Below are 23,270 nucleotides of genomic sequence, written 5' to 3' on the forward strand. Positions count from 1 at the left end.
TTTTTAAAAAAAATAAATAAATCCAGTTATCACAGGATAGCAGGTGAAATCTTCTGAACAGGGGCACAGACAGCAAAACAAACACTACAGGGGTGTTAACCTTTCCTTATGCTATCCAAAGCTTAGATAGATAGATAGATAGATAGATAGATAGATAGATAGATAGATAGATAGATAGATAGATCTAGATGGCTGGAGTTACACTTAAAAATGTACCTGTTCCAACTTACAAATTCAACTTAAGAAAATCTGCAGAACCTATCTTGTTCATAACTTGGGGACTGTCTGTATATATCTGTCCACCATGGGCTGAGAATCATGTAGCCCTTAGGCTGCATGTACTCCCCCCTCAGGGGTACACAATAAAAATATTCTCCCAAATGCCCTCTAGGGATGTGTAGAGAGCATTTTCATCACATTTGGAAATGTTTTTCAGAAACATTTGCTTCCAAATATTGTCTTAGGGCAGGGGTCCCCAAACTAAGGCCCGGGGGCCACATGCGGCCCATCGAAGCCATTTATCCGGCCCCCACAGCACAAAGGCAGAAGGGTTGGGCTAAATGACCCAAGGGTTCTCCTCTTCTCATTATTATTATTATTAACATTGAGGTGGAGAGGCCATCTGTCAGGGGTGCTTTGCTTGTGCTTTTGGTGCAAAAAGGCAGAAGGGGGTTGGACTCAATGGCCCAAAGGGTCTCTTCTAACCCTCTTTATTATTATTATTATTATTATTATTATTATTATTATTATTATTATTATTATTAACATTGAGGCGGGGAGACCATCTGTCAGGGGTGCTTTGCTTGTGCTTTTGGTGCAAAAAGGCAGAAGGGGGTTGGACTCAATGGCCCAAGGGGTCTCTTCCAACCCTCTTTATTATTATTATTATTGCTTGGTGGCCAACTATAGTCCAGTCCTCCAATGGTCTAAAGCAGGGGTCCCCAAACTAAGGCCCGGGGGCCGGATGCGGCCCACCAAAGCTATTTATCCGGCCCACACGGCACAAGGGCTGAAGGGGGTTGAGCTAAATGACTCAAGGGTTCTCTTCTTCTCTTACAACCATTATTATTATTATTATTATTATCATCATCATCATCATCATCAAAGCTGGGTGGCCATCTGTCAAGGGTGCTTTGCTTGTGCTTTTGGTCCACAGAGGCAGAAGGGGATTGGACTCAATGGCCCAAAGGGTCTCTTCCAACCTTCTTTATTATTATTATTATTATTATTATTATTATTATTATTATTATTATTATTAACATTGAGGCTGGGTGGCTATCTGTCAGGGGTGCTTTGCTTGTGCTTTCGGTGCAAAAAGACAGAAGGGGATTGGACTCAATGGCCCAAAGGGTCTCTTCCAACCTTCTTTATTATTATTATTATTATTATTATTATTATTATCATTATTCTTAACATTGAGGCTGGGTGGCCATCTGTCAGGGGTGCTTTGCTTGTGCTTTCGGTGCAAAAAGACAGAAGGGGATTGGACTTAATGGCCCAAAGGGTCTCTTCCAACCTTCTTTTTATTATTATTATTATTATTATTATTATTATTATTATTATTATTATTATTATTATCATTATTCTTAACATTGAGGCTGGGTGGCTATCTGTCAGGGGTGCTTTGCTTGTGCTTTCGGTGCAAAAAGACAGAAGGGGATTGGACTCAATGGCCCAAAGGGTCTCTTCCAACCTTCTTTATTATTATTATTATTATTATTATTATTATTATTATTATTATTATTATTATTATCATTATTCTTAACATTGAGGCTGGGCGGCCATCTGTCAGGGGTGCTTTGCTTGTGCTTTCGGTGCAAAAAGACAGAAGGGGATTGGACTCAATGGCCCAAAGGGTCTCTTCCAACCTTCTTTATTATTATTATTATTATTATTATTATTATTATTATTATTATTATTATTATCATTATTCTTAACATTGAGGCTGGGTGGCCATCTGTCAGGGGTGCTTTGCTTGTGCTTTCGGTGCACAAAGGCAGAAGGGGGTTGGACTCAATGGCCCAAAGGGTCTCTTCCAACCTTCTTTATTATTATTATTATTATTATTATTATTATTATTATTATTATCATCATTATTCTTAACATTGAGGCTGGGTGGCCATCTGTCAGGGGTGCTTTGCTTGTGCTTTCGGTGCACAAAGGCAGAAGGGGATTGGACTCAATGGCCCAAAGGGTCTCTTCCAACCTTCTTTTCATTATTATTGCTGTTATTATTATTATTATTATTATTATTATTATTATTATTATTATTATTATTATTATTATTGCTCAGTGGCCAACTATAGTCCGGCTCTCCAATGGTCCAATGGATTGTGAACTGGCCCCCTGTTTAAAAAGTTTGGGGACCCCTGGTCTAAAGGATCATGAACTGGCCCCCTGTTTAAAAAGTTTGGGGACCCCTGTCTTAGGGTGACAATATACATTATCTACCACAATTCCCCCCCAGCCATCTTAGACCTAAGAGAGGACTTTTTCAAAAATAAAATTATCAAATTGTAGAATCTGAATCAATGATCAAATACACTTTTACTCATTTATTTTTGTTAAAATAGGCCTGTAAATCAGGACCATTTGGGGACTATATACAATGCATATACGTATATATTATTTTTATTGTTTGGAGGAGCAGCTGTCTACTAGACAGTTAGAGAATCTCCTGTGCATTCCACCATTGTCCACTTCTGGTTTATATCAATACCAGCGTATGGGATTTCAGGCATGATGGATTTGTGTAATTGAGTAATAGATACTACTCTTCACACACTACATGACTGGACGAGCTGAATGAATATGCTTAGATTACACCAATCAAAAAGAAATGTGAATTCTAATTTGTTGTAATTACCGATGAAGTAACAGCAGGAAAAAAAACACTAGAAAATGAAAACAAATTGCCAGATAAACCCACTCAAAGTGGTATTTGATTTGTTGCAGTTGTGCTATTTGTCAAGTTTATTCTATAATTTCATCTGGGATTAATACAAATGTGGATTTTGTAACATTCACAACTATTTTTTTTCTACATGTTTTCAGCTTTTCTGGGTTGTTGTAACTGGCTAGATAGCCATCCAGCCAGCCAAACATTCAAAAGAGCAAGTGAGTGCATAACAACAAATGTATTGAATTCTAAGAGAACCTCAAACTTTCAGAATTTTACCACTGGAGAACATTTGGGGAGAAGAAAAGTTACTTTTGACCATAAGCATGTCTGAAATCTGGAATGGGGAGGGTTTGCAGAGGAAAGAACCTAAGTCATGTTGGTACCCAAAACAACCCATGAGAAGAAAGCAACATTAGACCAGACCCGCTTGTGCAATACACAGAAGTGAGAAGTACTTTGAGATTCACCGAGATGTTTACTTCTATACATTTCTTTCCTACATAGAATAAATGAAGTAGGCAATACTTTTGTCTTCAAGTAGTGCAACTATTTTGACTGTGGAGGCACGACATTTTATGTCACTGACTTCCATCTTTTTGTGTCACCCACAGTTCGGTTCTGGTACATTTAAAATTCAGTGAAATCAAATGTGAAGCTTGAATATGCAAATATATGAAACACAGACCAATTGTGGACTGAATAGAACAAAGAAAAGTCTTTAGATCATCTCTGAATCATATCTAAAATTTCTTTATCTTAAGTTAAGTATGTCTCAAATAATATGCTGAGATTTATGAATGAAAATAACATGATAGCTGCCTCCAGGAAACTTAGGTACATTGCTAAAAGTTTATGATTGCTTAGTAATTTACTGGTGTAGAATGGAGAGTTAGAAAATATTTCTACATGACAAGCAAAGTCACTGACAGTTGCCTTCTTCCAATTTGAATGGACTTTGTATTATTTCTGCTTAAGTGGCTTATAGAAGCTATCACTTCCAGTATGTAAGCATTAAAAATGGGATAGATGTTGCCCAATTAATTTTTGGAAAGCACTAAATTGCAAAATTGTCATTCAGGCAGAACAGACCATTAAAATGTTATTTTATAGAAAGAAATATAAGATTGTTTATTTTTCTCAATTACATCATTATTTGTTTAAAACAACACACATAGGGATTTACTGATAATATTTATATGAAAAATAAAAGAGATTAAGATAATAAAAATAGTAAGTAATGCTGCAGTTTTTGGTATGTTCTGTTAAATGAGAATAACATAAAGGGTTCATTCGTAATATTCCATTTATTGGAATATATAGCTTGTTGCCCTGAGATTTTTGAATATAGGGTGGGATGTATATATTTTCTATGAATAAATACTAGGAAAGGTCTGGCTGAATCATCAAAAGAAATCAATTAAATCGATATATGATACAATATGGTGATGACAGTGGGACATGGGTGACAGAGGAACTATAAAAAGAATTTTTTAAAATGCCATGCATTTTACAGAACTAGAATTTTTCCAAGAGCATTTTCAGTGATGGAAGATGGACAGAGAAAATTTATAATCGACTCCCCCATCACTCCTCTGCCTCATGCCCATATATCCTTAAAAGATACCCTGGAAATCCTTACAAACAGAAAGAGAGATGAGGCTGGAGGTTTCAAAGGAAGAAGATTTGACTAAATATCCTTCTCTTCCCCCCTTCCACTTTAGAATATTCTAAGAAGAATACTGATAGGAACATATTCTGGATTCAACATATTCTTAAGGAATTACAGGGGGGGAAAGGAAAAGATTGTTTAAATATAGAAATGAACCAGAATCAGTGGGAAAGAATCAGCATCACATTTAACCTATATCATACAGATGAATCTACACACTTTATACAAGAGTTGAGAAATTTCCTTTTCATTTACAATATCAAAAATGAAAGTTATCCTAGGATAAAATCATTCCTCCCTCATCAACTGAAATGCTTGGTATTGGAAACTAATAACAATACAGCACTAGCAATGAAAAATCTGACAAATCAAATTTAATTAAAAAGGGGCAAATAAGATGACCTCCTTTCCTAAAACATACAGAAATCAAGACTACGGAAGCTAAGCCAAATATAGAAGCTAAACTACTCTAGCTTCTGATGATGGTGAAACCAAATACTCATTTCATTTGTGTTTTTGATTTAGCATAACAACATTACTGAGAAATTGTTTGCTAATGGTTCAATAGGCAAAGACAGGCTGAAAACTTGTAAACTGTTCAGAAATTGTTAACAGATTTTTTTATTGCTTTGTTTTGCTTAAGCATGGAAAAATTAAACCAAATGAAATAATAGAAATTCTCACAGCAAAAACATCTACAAAAATTGTTACAGCGTGTGCAGGTGCACACTCGTACACACACACAAGGATATAAAACAAAGGTGGGGAATCAATGGCCTGCCAGCTGCGGGAGGGCTATGTCATCCATAATCCTGAAACAAGGGCCAACATAACTGAGGCTGATGATGATCAGTTTCACTAAGGTTGGCATCACCTGGTGCGGCAGCTCATGGTATCACCCCAGTGATCTTTTCCTATATTAAACCATACCACATTATGGTAGCCAACATACCAGAAAATTTGACAAACTCAGCAACTATTAAAAAACAGCAATGAAAACAACAGCTAATGCTTGCAGTATGTGGAGATAAAACCTAATGATTCAGTATCATTCAAAATGAATAATGACAGCTCTGGCCAGAGTGAATATACACTAGAAAGTGATGCCTGGCAGAAAGGCCAGGCAAGGAAGAAGCCCCCCCTCCCACAAGCACATGGCTGGCCCAGGGACAGACAGCAGAGACCATCACATTGAGACTTTAACATGGAACATGAGCAGAATTCTGGGAAATGTAATTTAGGGCAAGGCCTTTTGAATTCTCTGCCACAGGGGTCCTCACCTTCCCAAACTACATTTCCCAGAATTCTGCTTACTGCCTTGTGCCCCCCTCCTCCCCTCTGAAAGATTTTGTGTCCATTCTCTAAAAGAATTTTGAGATAAAAGGGGATTATTGGGAGTTGAATCAACCCTGTGAGGTAGGCAATTTGAGAGGCAATAACTCCAAAGTTTATCTAATAGGTTTCTTATTTGGGCGTCCTTTGGCTGTGCTTTTCCTGCCAGGTAGAAGGGGGTTGGACTGGGTCTTCCAGTGAAATAGTACTGTTAAGTTTATGTTGGTTAAATCTCTCTAAAGATCAGTAGAAAGATCAGTAGCAAATCTTTCTGAATCTTGAATGGAATGATTTATTTATTTAATTTATATACCTCTCTTCTCCCCCCCAGGGGACCCAGAGTGGTCTTACACAATGGCAGAATTAAATGCCACATATAATACAACATGTAGTAAAAACCAAACATAAAACACAAATAAAAGCCAGCATCCAAATCAAATTAAAACAATTAAAACCATGTGACTATTACAACAGGGGAAGTTTTGAGCCAAAGTCAGAGCCAATCCATGTTCGACTTAATAATAATTCACTGAATTCATCAGGTCATATCAACTCATATCTTAGGATGGGCCAAAAACCTGGTCCCACAGCCAGGTCTTCAGCTGCTTCCTGAAAGACATGAGTGAAGGGGCATTCCTAATCTCCCTTGGCAAGGAGTTCCACAGCCATGGAGCCACCACCGAAAAAGCCCTATCCCTCATCCCCGCCAACCACACCTGTGATGGCGGTGGGACCCAGAGCAGGGCCTCACTCAAGGATCTTAATCTGCGGGATGGCCCGTAGGGGAAGATACATTCTGAGAGGTAAGTTGGACCAGAGCCATGATACTCTGGTTATGTTGTATAATTGAAAATAGAAATTCAAGGAGATAACTCTTGTAATTTTTTAAATGTAGTTCATAAAAACCTTTTAAAATTTCCAAAAATTGGTGAATGTGTGAAACATTCTGAAACTTGGTGGGAGTAGCAGTGGTAAATGAGATCTACAATTGTAGCAAGTTTCATCCTGATAGCTCTAAAAATGAGGGAGAAAGGAGCCCCAGAAGCTTCTCTATTTGCACAATTACATAATGAAAAAGTAACGAAAATTTTGTTATACCATTATATGGACCCCTTACGATATTTTAGGAGCACTTTAGAAATGATCCCACCACCCAATTTAGTAATGAGTATTGAAATATTGTTTTTCATTGATAGCACAGACCTAATATCAACAATGGGGAATATCTGGTCTTCCATAAACTGTGGGCTACAAAAACCACAATCATACATCCTTGCCCATGCTACATGGTGATGATGGGCATCATAGATCAAAATTTTATTTCAAACAGGGATGTGTTATTGCCCCAACCTTATTTTCTATCTTTATCATTATGATACTTCACCTTGTTGATGGGAAACTTCCCACTAGCATAGAAATCATCTATCTGACAGATGGCAGACTGAAAGGCAAAATCAAAGTCACAACAACAGATCTAATATGCTGATAATAATGTAGTCTGTGCTCATTCAGAGGAAAATCTACAAGCCACTCAAAACGCTTTGCAGAAACATATGACAAGCTTGGCCTCTCATTGAAAACCAAAGTGTTTTTACAACAGGCACCAGCCAATCTCTCGGCAATGCCAGAAGTACAGCTTAATGGTGTAACATTAGAAAATGTTGACCATTTCCTCTACCTTGGCAGCCACCTCTCCATAAAAATCAACACTGAAACACAATACCGCCTCAGCTCTGTGAGTGCAACATTTTTCCAAATGGAGCAGAGTGTTTGCAGACTGGGAAATTTGTAGGGAGACCAAGGTGCTTGTTTATAAAGCTATTGTCCTCTCAACTCTGTTATATGTCTTTAAAATGTGGACTGCCTACAGATGTCACACTCAACTCCTGTAATGATTCCATCAGGATTGCCTCTGAAAAATCCTGCTAATCTCTTGGGAAGACAGATGAGAAATGTCAGCATTCTGGAAGAAGCAAAGACCATCAGCACTGAAGTGATGCTCCTCCACTGGACTGGCCACTTTCTCCAAAAGCCCAATCACTGTCTCCCAAAGGAGCTACTGTACTCCCAATTAGAATGGAAAATGGAAGATTGGTGGTTTAAAGAGGTTTAAAGATGGGCTTAAATCTAACCTTAAAAACTGTGGCATAGACACTGAGAACTGGGAAGCCTTGGCCGTTGAGTGCTCTTACTTAAGGTCAGCTGTGACCAGCAGTGCTGTGAAATTTAAAGAGTTTTGAATTTAGGGTGAAAGGGAGAAACGTGCAAGAGGAAGGCACATCAAGCCAACCCTGACCGGGACTGTCTTCCATCTGGAAACCAATGACATCACTGTGGAAGAACATCGGATCAAGGATAGGGCTCTACAGCCACCCACTACCACCAAGACATAACACCTGGAGGGCCATCATATTCAGACAACAAGCGATCACCTAAGTAAAGTAAGAAAGGTCAAAATATCTGGAGAACTATGGGTTGACCAGCCTAGCTTATTTAAAATAGCAAAGGGCTGTTGCCTAACCACTCCTGTAATATCTAAAGAAATGGCAAACTCTTGGTTTCATTCAGCCATGTCTCTTACAGATACTACTTGCATTGTCTATCTACTGGTCTGAAAGAGGAAAATATTAGCTTCTAACTTTCCAAATGTTTAAGGTTTCTGGAGACAAGTGACAGTTTGAGATACATTTGGAATCTATGAAACATTTAAAATATTTGCCTTTGAATGCTAATTGGAGAAAGATGATTATGGGAACCAAAAGCTGTTTAAAACTTTGTATCCTCAAACTTCTCTTTTAGCATTATTTTTAGTTTTGCTCTTGACCCAGTGATAGCTGCTTGCTGTTACTGTTTCAGGCCACTGTCTAGCCTGAAGTCTTCTCAGTAATTTAAGACATTTTAGCTGAATCAGAAACAAACTACTGTAAGGGAATATCATAATTTCTCAGTGTAATCACATTTGAGAAATCTATGATGGAAGATGACAATAATTTTTCATCCTCTAAACACTGAATTCTCTTTTGTATGCACACAAGGCATAGTTTTTTCCCTATGGGCACAATGTTTATAGGCATTTCCCCTTCACATTTTTCATTTAGAGTGTAATGGAGATATTTCCCTAATTTCCAAAGACTCCACTTACGAATCACTTCCACATGTTGCCACTTTCCCTCATCTGTCAAAATTAATGTCATTGACATAACGTACTGCACATTTCAGAGGGAGAAAAAGCATCATGGACAATTCCAAATTAGACTGGTATCGCAACAGTAATGATATGGAATAGTGATTATCAATGGTATCCTAGTGCTTACTTCAACTTAGTTTGGGTGTCAAGTGATATGGTGTTCAAGATTTGAGCTTTTGAGATCAATTGTATATTTCCTATTCCCATTCTAGTATCATTCCATAGAAGGAAATGCAGACAATTATCGAGGTCATATGTCACAATCTAGATGCATGTAACTAACATCTCCCATTATACTTGCCTTATTCATAAATGCCACTGCTGAATTATAAGTTTGGTAATATTTTATCTTTCTTTCTGCTCCTGAACATTTTTTCCCACTGTCTCTTACTATGAATTCATAAATGAAATGCAGATTTTTCTCAAATTGGAACTATGCACTACACACACAAAAGGAAATATGCATTATACACAAGCATACTCAGATCTTTGTCACTTTGCAGCTATAGGAGTAAAGCCAATGAAGTATGATGCGAAAGTCCTTAGATTGTTTAGGTTGCTATGATCTATTGCCACAGGTCCAGAAGCATTGAAATATTGCTTTTCAGAATCTTAATTCACCATTTTATGCAGCATATACTGAAATGCTTTTTATTTTGATTGTGGATGAATGAGAGATAAGACTGTAGCCCCTAAACCCAGCAAATGTGGAGGGTTGACTGTATGCATTATAGATTTTCTACTTGTACTCATAGAGAAAAATATGTTTGTCTAACCAGGACCTATGTTCGTTTTAGTAGTTTTTTTTTTTTTTTTTAAACTCATTAGAAGCAAACCAAGGGTGCAAGTTGTAATGTATTTGAAAACAAAGTTTTTTTTTAAACTTGGCGTTAATACTAAATGTCTTTTAGTAGGTGAATGTTTAAAAATCCTCCCAATTTTGCTTATGCTTCTTTATTGTATTTCTTACAAGATAAAATAATCAGAGAACATAAATTTATCTGCAGCACAAATTTGAGCATATTATAAGTCAAAATAGAAGGGAAAAATTCCAAAGCAAATGTGCAACAAGAGCACATTCTTCTCCTCCTATGTCTAGAAGAGACTTGCACTCTACCACCCTGAAAGTGTCAAAACACTAAACAAATCAACTTAGGGGACCGCTATAGTAAAAATTGATATAGTATTTGGGCCACATTTGTATTAGATAGTGCCAAATGAGTTCAGCGTGTGTGACTGGTAACAAAGGGGCTTGATCTAACAAGTATCAGATAAAATTTGGCTATATTTTCTTTGAACTAGTAGATTAGAAGTGATATCCATATCTTTGACCTATATCATGAATGATGTGGTTCTCTAGATGCAAGGAACCTTAAACTGTGGAATATTAGAAAGCTCAGAATTATGGTTCATCTCCTGTTTATTACTTTGTACAATCCTTGTGAACTGGAAAACCTTTAAAGGCAATTTTTTCTTTAAATTTACTTTTAGCTATATAAATAACAGACAGCCTACAAGGATGTCTAGAGTGACACAGAGAATAATTTAAAAAGAAAAGTTCAGATATTGAAATAAACAGCTTGACTAAGAAAAGGAAATCACATAGTGTGAATTAAAAAAACAGTATACTCAGAGAATATTAACTAAACTACAAAAATGTTTGGAAATTCCATCTTACTTTTCACAGTCACACCTATATAAATGTACACATTCTCAGAGGTGCCAAGTGTTACCTTCCCTTTCCTCGTAAATTATCTTTGTGCCATTAGGTAAAATAACTCATTGATTAAGACGACATAAAGAACAAAAACCCTTAGAAAAAATATTGAGATCAAAAGCCTGTCAAAGACTAAGGAGGAAAGAGCAATACTACTTGAACTGTTTCAAGAGTGAATTCACTGCAGACAAATAAAAACAAAAGGATTACATATTGAAAAGTATAAAATATTACTGCATTTTGGAACTGAATCAAAGAGGTCTTCCAAACTGAATCTGTCACTTCTGTGCTAAACATAGTCTTACAATGTTAAAATGTATATATGTTCAGCCCATAATTTTCTAGGAAGGCAAATACAGGGAAAAGGAACTCTTGAAAGGAGAATTACTGGACATGAAAGTAATATACACTCCTTCCCATTTCAATGTCCTTGCCCTAATCCCACTGCTGTAAAGCAATTTAATTTTGTTTTCTTTTACAACCAGCTTCTGAAGTACCACCCTCCCTGTTGGGAAAATCACCTCTGAAAAGATGGAGTAGGAAACATAGTTCCCACAGGTAGAGTTGAACTGAGAATTGCAGTCCAGTTTTTGGAGGGCTACATGGTTTCTACTCCTGTGATAGCTGTTCGTGTTCACACATTTCCACATTATTTTGGAGAAAGAAGTCGGGTATATTCAATTGTCAGAATTTCTCCAATTCAAGGATATATTGTTTGGAGGTGAGTTATTCAAAGTTAAATATATATCCCTAAGTTCACAGTTCCCATATCTTCTAGAGGTTTTTTTTGTTACAGGTCTAAATGCATCTATTTATATCATTTTATAAGTTAGTTATACACTAAATTCCTAGTCCATTTACTTCTTCTGATTATAGATGGACAAGCTCTTTTAAGATCATCAAAATGTTCTCTCTCTCTCTCTGCTGCCATGAATTGGAAGAACTCAGAACGTCTTTCAAAGGAAATCTGGTAAGTTAGAGAAAGGAGAAAGTGGGTTTGATGATCATCAACACTGGGAATATTTAAGAGCCTGCAGTGATCATTTCAGGGGAAGCAAAGGAGCTCCCTTCAGGTTAGATCAGGCATGGGAAAACCTTGGCTCTCCAGGTGTTTTGGACTTTAACTCCCACAATTCCTAACAGCTGGTAAGCTGCCTGGGTTAGATTCAGACAGACCTATCAGAGTTGCTATTCGACCAGAATTTGCCCAAATCTCACCGCTCAGAGTTTAATGTAATTTGTAGCATATACACTATAGAAATTGTGAGACAGGTCATACAATAAAATACTGTCAAAACATGTACTTTCTAAAAATCTACAAAAGTACACAAAAACAGCAAAATCATGACAGTAAAAAGATATACTGGTTGAGCATCCCTAATTAAAAATCAAAACTCTTTAAATGCTTCAAAATGTGATACTTTTTGTCACCAGCCATCCACCTCCACCTTTAAAGTGGTTGCTGAGGTGTGCCTGCTCATTCATCCATTCATTCGCAGGTTTTATGCAGAATAGGAAACTGACCACAGTATTTTCTGCAAAAGACACATTTCTGCACAGAAAATGCTTTTTTGCGGGGGGGGGGGGGGTGAATTTTGTAAAAAAAAAAAAAAGTAAGTAAATTCAAGGACAGTCTGCAAACTTCTTAAATAAATATTTTAAAATAAATATAGTGATCCTCTTCCATGCAATGCAAGACTAGCAGCCAGGTATTGGGAGGCCTTTCTGCCTGTGGTGTGGGGACCGAAGCTACCGGATAGACTTTCCTGCTTTTCTCCCAGCAGGAAAATAATTGCTAAAATTACTAATGCCACTTTCCAATAGGAAATTCTCAAGGATTACATCTCTAATTCTCAAGTTTTTAGGTGAGACACCTCTGCTACATATTCAAAGACAGGCAATCAAGGAAGAAAAGCTACAATGTTTCTATCTCAGTTTCAAGCCATAACAACAATTAATAATAACAATAATAGGGATATTCTGTTTCTATCTTTTCATCCATCTATTCACCCATCCATCCGTCTTTCATGAGTGGAAAAAGCACAATAACAAACAGATTCATGTTATAGGACATCTAAGCCTGACTTTCAGATTTTTCTGGCTTGTTTCCATGCTATTCCACCCTCCAAAACTCTGGAATTGAAGTGAGAAGTGATTCATTGGCTGCAAGTTGACATTTGTGGCACTTTTTGTGAATGTGACTCAAGCATTTTACACAATTCTTTAGATTTTGTTTCCAAAACATATGGCATTTCAAAGGCAATTTGCAAGTGAAAAAAACCCAGAAGTTTTCACCATACCATATTTTTGGTACTTTGGAAAATGTAGCCATGTCTTTGGAGACAAGTCAATGTACAGCTCCAGCTCCCAGTTTTATGAAGCTATAAAGAAAGATAAACGATTCTCTATACAAAATAAAAACTCAATAGAGAGTTATATTTAAAAGCTGGAAACTGCATTTACTATCACTCAGAAATGAAATACCACACAGGTAAAGCTGTTTTGAAATGAAAGACTATCTGATGAAGCTAATCTACACATTTCTATGGTTCCAAAGTAAATAGACCCTTTACTCACCATGTCTAAACATTGTTTCTATAACCTCCTTTTGATAAAATGTGGAAAGGTTAAATGACATGTCATTATTTACCTTGACTAATGAATTTCTCCATGTTGTCTTTAAAGGGCTGAATGTGCTCTTCCAATGAAAACTGGCAAACTTTTCCTGCTTCTGTCTCACATGCTGAAAATTGAAGTAACAACTTTGGATTACAATGCTATTAATTACAAACAACCTTCTCCCCCCACCCCTTTATTTTCACCCGCAGTCTGATCCTTTGACCTGTTGGCTCCAGCAACCCAAGAATGGCCTGCCATAACTGTTTGGTCTATGCAAAATCACATAAGATGGAATGCCTTGCTATCAGGTCTTGGATTGGTACAGTCAGTGTTTTGTTCAGTTGACAAAAAGCCATCAAGGGCAGAATAGAATAGATTGTACAGATTGGGACAGGAGGTCAGGCTAATTCATTTACATGTCACTTTAAAAACGTGCCATGCTTCCCTCATAAAAGATTGCAGTTTAATCTGAGAACATAACTTGAACACAGAAGCAACAGAGCATTTTCCTTCTTTTTTTGTTTCAAGAAGAATTTAACAAAATTTGAGTGTGAAAGAATGCTAAGCTTTTTTCTGCATAAGCATAAACCAATGTCTCAATTCCTTTATGAAATCTTGTTCTTCCCAAACATATACCCCCAAATTCAAATTCAGACTACCTGTAGGAAAAGTACAAGCCCTCAACCTTTCTTTCAGATTACATTCTTGAAATGGCACTGTGTTCTTATCAGTCAGAAACACATATACTATGCCTTGCATGGTGTATCAGAGGACACTAAAAGAATGGGAAGAAATGTGGAAATGCTTTCTAGGTTACAGATGTTATTCACCACCGACCTAGGTCCAATTGCTATTTTCAGTTGCAGTATATCTATGGAATCATTGACTTACTCCTTCAGCAAATGGTTCCGTGGACTTAGCTGGGAGTAACAATTAAATATAGGCCAGCATCTTTAAAACTGTACTTGGAAAAAATGATTCAGGCAGTCTTGTTCATAATGGAAACTGAATAACACATTAATCATGTTACCAGTTTACAGAATTCAGTTACAATACTGAAATCTGATGCTCAAATAAAAGTTAAAAAATAAAAGTTAAATGAAAGATCCTTGAGAAGTTACTTTAAATAATGAGCATTGTACAGCTGTTGATTTTATTTCACTGGTGGTTTTGGAACTTGTTGGCATTCTTCAAATGCAGACCATTTTCATTAAGATGTTCATCTGAACTATTTGTTAAAATGTTGATTACAACAGAATGTCAAGGAAGGCTAAATCAAAGCCTTGTCATGATGGCACTTTGTCAGACTTCATAACAATCTAAAAAGATTGCCTTTGGCAAAAACTGGAAAAAAAAACTGAAATTAGTTGTTTAAAAAATGTTTAGAAAAATTTATACTACATGCTTTTAAAATATTACTTCTCTAGAAGCATAAATTTCACATGGATAGAGTTTTGAAAAAACAGTATTTCATTAGTGTAGCTAAAGGAGAAGAGTCAAAATGAGGCAGACTACTAAGAATTCTTGGTTAAAACAAAATAGCTTGGAGTTCATTGGCAGCAGTAGGGCTCCAAGAATTAGGAATTAGGCAGAACTTTAGAGCAGTTTAATAGTCAAACTTTTTACTTAAAGTTAACTGAATTAACTATTAACTATTTGGTAAGAAACTAACACATAAACACAGCATCTGTCTCACAGGGACAAGCTTTAGAAGCATATACAACTTGTGCAAATGAAAGAGCACAAATGATATTTCTAAACTTTGTGGCATGGACTACTTGGTTACAGTAATTTGCTGAGGCTTAGATCACACACACATGTAAACATGCTTAACTACAGTACCATGTGAATTTTCTTGACCTCAATGAGACCATTCATGGTTACAAAGTTAAAAATACATAAAAGTGTTTACAGGCTCAGTGCCTAAACAAATGCTACGTTAAGTCAATTTCACAGCAAATGCAGGGTCTGCAGTGCAATACAAACTTGTTTTGATAACTTATGTGGTCTCTTAACTTCTGTTCCCTCTTCTAGCAAAACTGATGTACTTTCTGAGCACCAGTTGAAAGCAGAAAAAAGCCACACAGAAGTGAATGTATATCAGCGGTAGGGAGAGTATGCTTTGTGGGCTCCATGTAATCTCAGTCTCCTTTCTACAACCTCCCCCAGGTCTTGACTGAACACAAAGTCTCCACAATCCCCACATTTTTTGGGCAAAACTCACCCTCCAAACAGAAAAAAAATGTCTACTAATTGCCACTTCAGATCCAGGATTAGTAGTTTATGTGAAAAACACCTCCACCCCACAGCCACTCCATATATACAGAACTAATTATCAAAAAGTTGGTTCTTGTTATATCTGTGTATGATGAACTTGTTTTTGGCTAAAATTTGGAAATGAGGGTTCCAGCACTTTCTGGGGAACAGGAGAAGGTGTTCACCTCTGATGTGTATGGTTAACGATCCATATTAAGTAAAGAAAATTTTCACCCTCCTTAATTGTTCAAAGAAATTTCAGAAATGGGAAGCTAATATTGCTTTTTCTTCCTTAATTGCAGAGCTAGATACAACCTGAAACCTGTATACCTTTTAATTCCAAACAATGGGACAAACAGTTGGACTTTTATATATGGAATGCCTATCTTCTTGTGTGTGTGTTCTTGTGTGGAACCATAGTTCAAAGGCACTGCTATCAAAATCTCGCACAAATCTTATCACAATTAAAATGTGTTCATTTAAATTTTAGAAATCTGTTGTTTTATAATAATATGATGTTTTATAATAACCTCAGTGGTCTGAGGTATAAGGATTTTAATGATAATGATAAATGTTGTCATTTTAGTCTATTTATATCATTTATGCAATGTGTTTATACTATGTGTTGGGTTATTGTTCATATGCTTGGGTTGGGGAGATGTGGTGTTTTTATATCATGTAGCCTTGTTTTTACCTTTTTTCCTGCATTGAGTCCCACCCATGGGAGCAAAGCAGGATAATAATAATAATAATAATAATAATAATAATAATCTGCCATGTTTTTAAACAAGAGGAAATTATGAACACATCTCATATTTGGAACCCTCTTTCTACTGATTTTTTTTTTAAAAAAAATATACGTATAGAATGTGATTTTCTAAATATTTATTGAATGAGAGACTTGCATCTGATCTGGTTATCTCAAAATTATATAGAAATACTTGATGTTGGAGACTTTAACAGGAGCCTAGAATTTAATATAAAGAAACAAAACCTAATTTATCTGAATAGCATACTTTTTCAACAGAAGAGAAAGACTTCTCCGTTTTCTTTTATTAATTTTTGGTATTGTTAGAACTTTGCTAAGGACTGTTGGGGCTTCAGAAGCTTCTGCAGACAGCTCCTAGTTTGAAATTTTAAGGACAGTAAAACATGACTCACAGATTGACTGAAATCCTGGCTTTATTTTCCATATGGTTTCGGTTTAAGAGTCTGCATGCAGAAATGTTCCAGTCATTTAACCCTTTCATGGAAGTTTGCAGAGGCTACTGAAGTATGTGGGTGAAGGACAGAGCATCGACTAGTCCCAGCAGAGTTCTATGAGGCAATGCAGTCATGCAAGCTACTGATGAGTTCAGTAGTCCTCTTACTTTAACTGGAAATGAGAAGTACATGTGGAATGCTGGTTGTCATCCTCTGAGATCCTAGCCTTAGAATATTGTTACATGCCAATTCTGTGTCTGAGGCTGTATCTAATATTAGTATTACTATTATTATTTTTATGTTTATGTTTATTTATATCTCTACAGGGTAGAATCAATGCAATGATCCATTATACATGTGTAATTTGTACTGTTTTTAGTGTTGTGAGCCACTTGTTTAAGGGAAGAAAGTCTTGTTTAAGGGAAGAAAGTGGGATATAAGTAAGTATAATATGTATGTATTATGCAGATAAGTAGAAGAAAAAATAAAATATTCATTTAGAAAGAATTGTTTACCTGCATTTTAACCTAGTAACTTCATGTGAAATAACTGTAATATTTCAGTATTTTATCATAAACAAAATTTGTTAAATATATAATATATGAGACCTATTCACATGATCAATTTCATTTCTTGTCTGTTTAGCACTATCATCATTAACGCTTGTGCCATACAGTGCTTTCAAGAGGAACAAATTGCCATAACTCAACATTTAATAAACTTGAAGAGGCACCTTATTACTGTTCCTTATCCCATATGTAATAGCACTTTAATGGAACCTCTCCCCATATTCCTCCTTTTTTCACTCTGATTTTATCAATAGACCCTTGAGCTCTACACTAGTCACCTTTTGCCGTGTGCAAAATTGATGCTCGGGCTTTTAAAGTAATTGTCTTGTTATGTCATTTTTGTTTATTGTTGGAATGTTTTAAATTGCTGTTAAATTTTATACATGTAATGCTATGTTATGTTGTTGTTCGGGCTTGTAAGCTGCCCGGGTCCCTTTGGGGAGATGGGCGGGGTATAAGAATAAAGATGATGATTATTTATTTATTTATTTATTTTGAACATGTTAAGACTGTTGTTTATCCAGTTATCGCAGAATTTAAGATACACCAGTTTCTCCTTTATGCCTAAAAGAAGCGAAGGTCCCACTACGGAATAGGTCTATATACATCCAGGAAGCTTTTAAATACTGCTCCTTTTTCTCAATGGTTTTTACTTGTTGAATGATGCCATGCTGAAAGAGAATATTGTTACATATTAATATAATAAAATTTTAAAAAACTTTATTTATATTTATATAATAGTTACCTGGACAAAATGCAGTCTTACTTATGCAAGTTACATATAGATCTGATGACTACCATGTAAAATTAATGAGATTACTATAATAGGGTCTTCAGATAGTAAGCTAGGCCCCTTTGCAGATCCCACGCAGGACCTGGTATGGATCTGCACAGCTGCACAACTGAATTTTGCCTTTATTCATTCCTAATGGTTATTTTCCCTTTGGAATCTGCCCTATCTTTGTGGTCTTAATTCTCCTTCTGAGTACAGCCATCTCCAGATCTTACATTTACATTCTTCTCTGCAGACAGAGAAGAATGTAAATGTAAATGTCTCCCCACCCCACAACTATCTCAATTTTTCTCAACAGCTCCGATTAGTCCCCTGCCATCCCACTTTCCACCTGCTTATGAATTGACACAGTTTTCATGTTATCTCCCAACTTACTCTTTTTGTCATTCAGCTTACTTCTTTTACTTCAGATGAATTACAATGCTGCAAAAGTCATTTTTGCTCAGCTATCTCAGCAAATGGAAGAGGGCAATCTTGCCCTTCCATGCAGGCTATGACAAAAATTGATGTATCATCTCCTAGTTTGTCTGCTCATCATTATTAATAACTATTGTCACCTTGATCACACATTGATGTTGTTCAGTCACATAAGTCACCTGTGAAATATTGAAGAGCATGTGATCAGGAACCTGGGTGAATGGCACCATAGAAGTAGAGGAATGGCCAAGAAGCCAAGGAAAACATTCCCCGCACTTAAAAGTTTCTTAGCAAAGGACTCTGATAAAATATTGAAATATGATCATAATTCAAGAGCATGATTTTTGGTTTTGTTTTGCAACCTAGCTGTTGGCAATATATCACAAGAAAACAGCACCCTGCGTGATACATTGAAATGTGTGTCAGTAACTTGGGTGTGAAATAATTTGCAAAACCACTTTGGAAGCACAACAACTAGAAAGTCTATGACAGTATTAATTTTCAAGAGCCGCTGAAAGCAACTGATCTCAAGCTGCCATCTTATATACATTTCTCTAGGAATAGCTCTCATCAAACTCATAGGTTTGCAATGTTATGTTATCAATCACTTCAAGATGATCTAATGTGTGAACGAACACAGATGTGTGTGTCAAAGTAATGGAAATCCTGCAGAATAATACACAACATTTAAACTTAAATATATTGTTTCCATGGATCTCGCTTTCCAATGCTGTTTAAGAGCAAGTTGTTTTAAGGCTTGTAGCAAATACTAACATTTGAAGTCTGTAATGACAGCATTACTGAAAGTTAGAACAGCACATGACTGCATCAAGGAGGTCTGCTGACAGCCAGGGGAGATCAAAAGCAGATCAAGTTGCTTAACAAACTATATGTCACTGAACTGAGAAAGGTTAAACTGAGAATCCTGGAGAGCTGTGAAATCGAGGGGCAATCGATGGAGCCAAAGCAGCAGATATATTAATAAAATGCCTCACTGTCTATGGTCCTTTGTTTATTCGAATGTCTGGTACATAACACATTAATGTCCAGCCACATAAGGCTTTAAAACAAAAGAAGTTGGAATTGGTAGCAACTGAGCAGGATGATCAGGAAAGATAAATACTTGATGAAACTACAAATGAAAATCCTGCTTCAAATGAAGGCCCCTTTCATAAAAAAGAAGAGAAAATATGAAATGTTGGATATTTTCATGCCTGTGATACCTTTCCCACTTCCAGAGATTAGCAAAAGCGAGTACTTAATGCTCACAAAATAGGAAAAATCAGAATTTAAAAAAATTAAGAAGAAAATGGGCAGGCCAAATATATAGAAATAGGTGTGTTCATGCAAACAATATTTCCCTTTAAGGAAAACCAACAATGAATTCCCTTTTAAGCACATGTGCACCCAAGCTTAACATCCTGATTATGCAGCATAAAGAAAACATTTTACATTATAAATACAATTGTAAGTTTGTGTGGTTTCCCACAGACAGCCAACACACCAAAGTGGTCAGATATAGCAACCTATGTTAGCATTTGCTAGAATCAGGAGACTCCACGTTTTGAATGCAGTGTCCTGAAGCATCCAATTATTAAACCTCCAGGCCAAACTGATTTGCTTCAAAAGGCTTGCACATGGTTTAACATTTTGAACCTCTTATGGCTTGTTAAATTTGATTATGTTTTAGCATATTAACATTACTCATTGTTTTTACCTGTTTATTTTATGTGAACATCACATAAAATCTTATGATATAGGACAAGGTAGAAATATTTTAATTCATAAGTAAATTGCAGGTAGAAAAACACATACCCTATATACTCGAGTATAAGCCAACCCGAATATAAGCTGAGGCACCTAATTTTACCACAAAAAACTGGGAAAACATTGACTCCAGTATAAGCTGAGGGTGGTAAATTTCAGAAATAAAAATAGATACCAATAAAATTACATTAATTGAGGCATCAGTAGGTTTAATGTTTTTGAATATTTACATAAAGCTCAAGTTTAAGATAAGACTGTGTATGTTATGGTTGAGCCTTATGGCTCCGATACTGGGAGACGTGGTCGTAAGACTCCTCGGGAGTCAGATACTCTCGAGGAGCGAGAAAGGAAGCGGCTGCGGGACTTATTTGCAGAACCATCTGACGAGGATTCCTTTGAGGGTTTTACTGAGAGAATGGAGGAAGAGATGGTTAGCTCAGAGGAGGATGACATGGAATGGACTCGTGTGAGGGAGGATTTGGGTGCCACTGGCAATGATAGTATGGAAGGCGATTGGGGACCTTCAGGATTAGACCCGTGGACAAGCTGGAGGGATGGGACGGGATCCACAGCTGGGGATGCTGTGGGGCGTAGTCAAAGGTGTTTCAGTTCTGATGAGGAAAGTGATGAGGAAACGCCTGGAATTAGGGTAACAGCTGATAGTGATGAGGAGCTGTAAACTGGCATAAAATGGGGTTTGGAAGCAATGGCTAATTGCGTTGGGCAAGGTAATCTGGACGAACGCTTGGGCTCTGTGTGGGAAATTCCTGAAGACGGGTGTGATTCGTTTGCTGACTACGTAAGTTACCAAGGACACTGGGCATAGACGGCGGGAGGAACTGTGTGGGCTTTTGTTGTGCAACCTGTGCTTAATCTTAATAGCTTGGACCTCCGTCGTCTTCTTGACGGACGCCATCTGTTTATTCTGGACTGACTGACTGACTGACTACGGCCTCGGACTCTCCTTCCTGTGATTATCGTTGGACCTGGTGAACTACAAACGTCTGTATCTGCCTTACGACCTTCGGACCGGATTGGAACTTCGCTGACCGCTTCTGCCCTTGAATGCTGCGTTTGTATCTGGAAATTGCTTGCTGTGTGGAGGAGTAACCTCTTAGTTACTCAAACATAGCTTTTGGCAGCAGAGAAGCATCTGCTGCCAGTTTTTTGTATTCCTTTGAACCTTTTGTTCACCAGCTTTTGTTTGTTTTAGTCCCAGGCTGAAGTAAGCTTTTTTGGTTTAACCCGGATTAAACTCCGGTTTAATCCGGTTTATCTTTTGAACGTTTTCCTTGTGTCTTTTTACTTTTAAGGCCAATGTTTGCCTAGCCCTTGTCTTTTACGGGCATTTTTGGTTCTGTAACTCCAATAAACTTTGTTATATCTTATCTTGTGGCGTTCTGTCCTTGACAGTGTAACTCTGATCAAATCATTATTCTCATCTTCTTCAATGTAAATGTGCTTATGTATCCTTAATAGAGTAAAATAATATATGTAATAATACTAATAATAAATACAGGAAAATAATAAATGTAATAATAGAGTAAAATAATAAATGCAATAATAATAATAATAATAATAATAATAATAATAATAATAATAATAATGAAATCCAGCATATCTAGCTTGTTTGCTGTGTCATAATAACATAATAAGATCAGAGTGAAATAATAAATGTAATAATAATAATAATAATACTAAGGCCTGGCTATGGCTCACGAATGGGACCCTGAAGAAGGAGACAGAAGGCCTGATCCTTGCAGCCAAGGAGCAAGCCATCAGAACAAATGCAATTAAGGCCAAGATCGAAAAATCAGTTGATGACCCAAAATGCAGACTGTGCAAGGAAACCGACGAAACCATTGATCATATCCTCAGCTGCTGTAAGAAAATTGCACAGACAGACTACAAACAGAGGCACAACTATGTGGCCCAAATGATTCATTGGAACTTATGCCTCAAGTACCACCTCCCAGCAGCAAAGAACTGGTGGGATCACAAACCTGCAAAAGAATTGGAAAATGAGCATGCAAAGATACTGTGGAACTTCCAAATCCAGACTGACAAAGTTCTGGAACACAACACACCAGACATCACAGTTGTGGAAAAGAAAAAGGTTTGGATCATTGATGTCGCCATCCCAGGTGACAGTCGCATTGACGAAAAACAACAGGAAAAACTCAGCCGCTATCAGGACCTCAAGATTGAACTTCAAAGACTCTGGCAGAAACCAGTGCAGGTGGTCCCGGTGGTGATGGGCACATTGGGTGCCATGCCAAAAGATCTCAGCCGGCATTTGGAAACAATAGACATTGACAAAATTACGATCTGCCAGCTGCAAAAGTCCACCCTGCTGGGATCTGCGTGCATCATCCGAAAATACATCACACAGTCCTAGACACTTGGGAAGTGTTCGACTAGTGATTTTGTGATATGAAATCCAGCATATCTATCTTTTTGCTGTGTCATAAAATAATAATAATAATAATAATAATAATAATAATAATAATAATAGAGTAAAATAAATGTAATAGTAGCAACAATAATAGAGAAAAATAATAAATGTAATAATACCAATAATAATAGAGAAAAATAATGAATGTACCATATATTCTCGAGTATAAGCTGACCCAAATATAAGCCAACCAGGACCCTCACCCGAGTATAAGCTGAGGGGGGCTTTTTCTGTTATGATTGAGCCTCATGGCTCTGTTACTGACAGATGTGGGCGTAAGACTCCTCGAGAGTCAGATACTCTCGAGGAGCGAGAAAGAAAAAGACTGCGAGACATTTTTGCAGCACCATCTGACGAAGAGTCTTTTGAGGGGTTTACGGAGAG

At 36.8% G+C, this 23,270-nt stretch overlaps 1 protein-coding gene across 2 annotated transcripts in view; it reads right to left on the reverse strand.

The window, feature by feature from the left end:
* fmn2 (formin 2) overlaps positions 1-23,270 on the reverse strand; it is a 242,202-nt gene that overhangs the window by 48,643 nt on the left and 170,289 nt on the right. For both annotated transcript variants that reach the window (XM_062975121.1, XM_062975120.1), the window contains exon 15: positions 13,458-13,550. In XM_062975121.1, coding sequence (XP_062831191.1) covers positions 13,458-13,550 — 93 coding nt within the window. The remainder of the gene's footprint in view (positions 1-13,457; positions 13,551-23,270) is intronic.

The sequence above is a fragment of the Anolis carolinensis genome, chromosome 1 (assembly GCF_035594765.1).
Source record: "Anolis carolinensis isolate JA03-04 chromosome 1, rAnoCar3.1.pri, whole genome shotgun sequence".
NCBI lineage: Eukaryota > Metazoa > Chordata > Lepidosauria > Squamata > Dactyloidae > Anolis > Anolis carolinensis.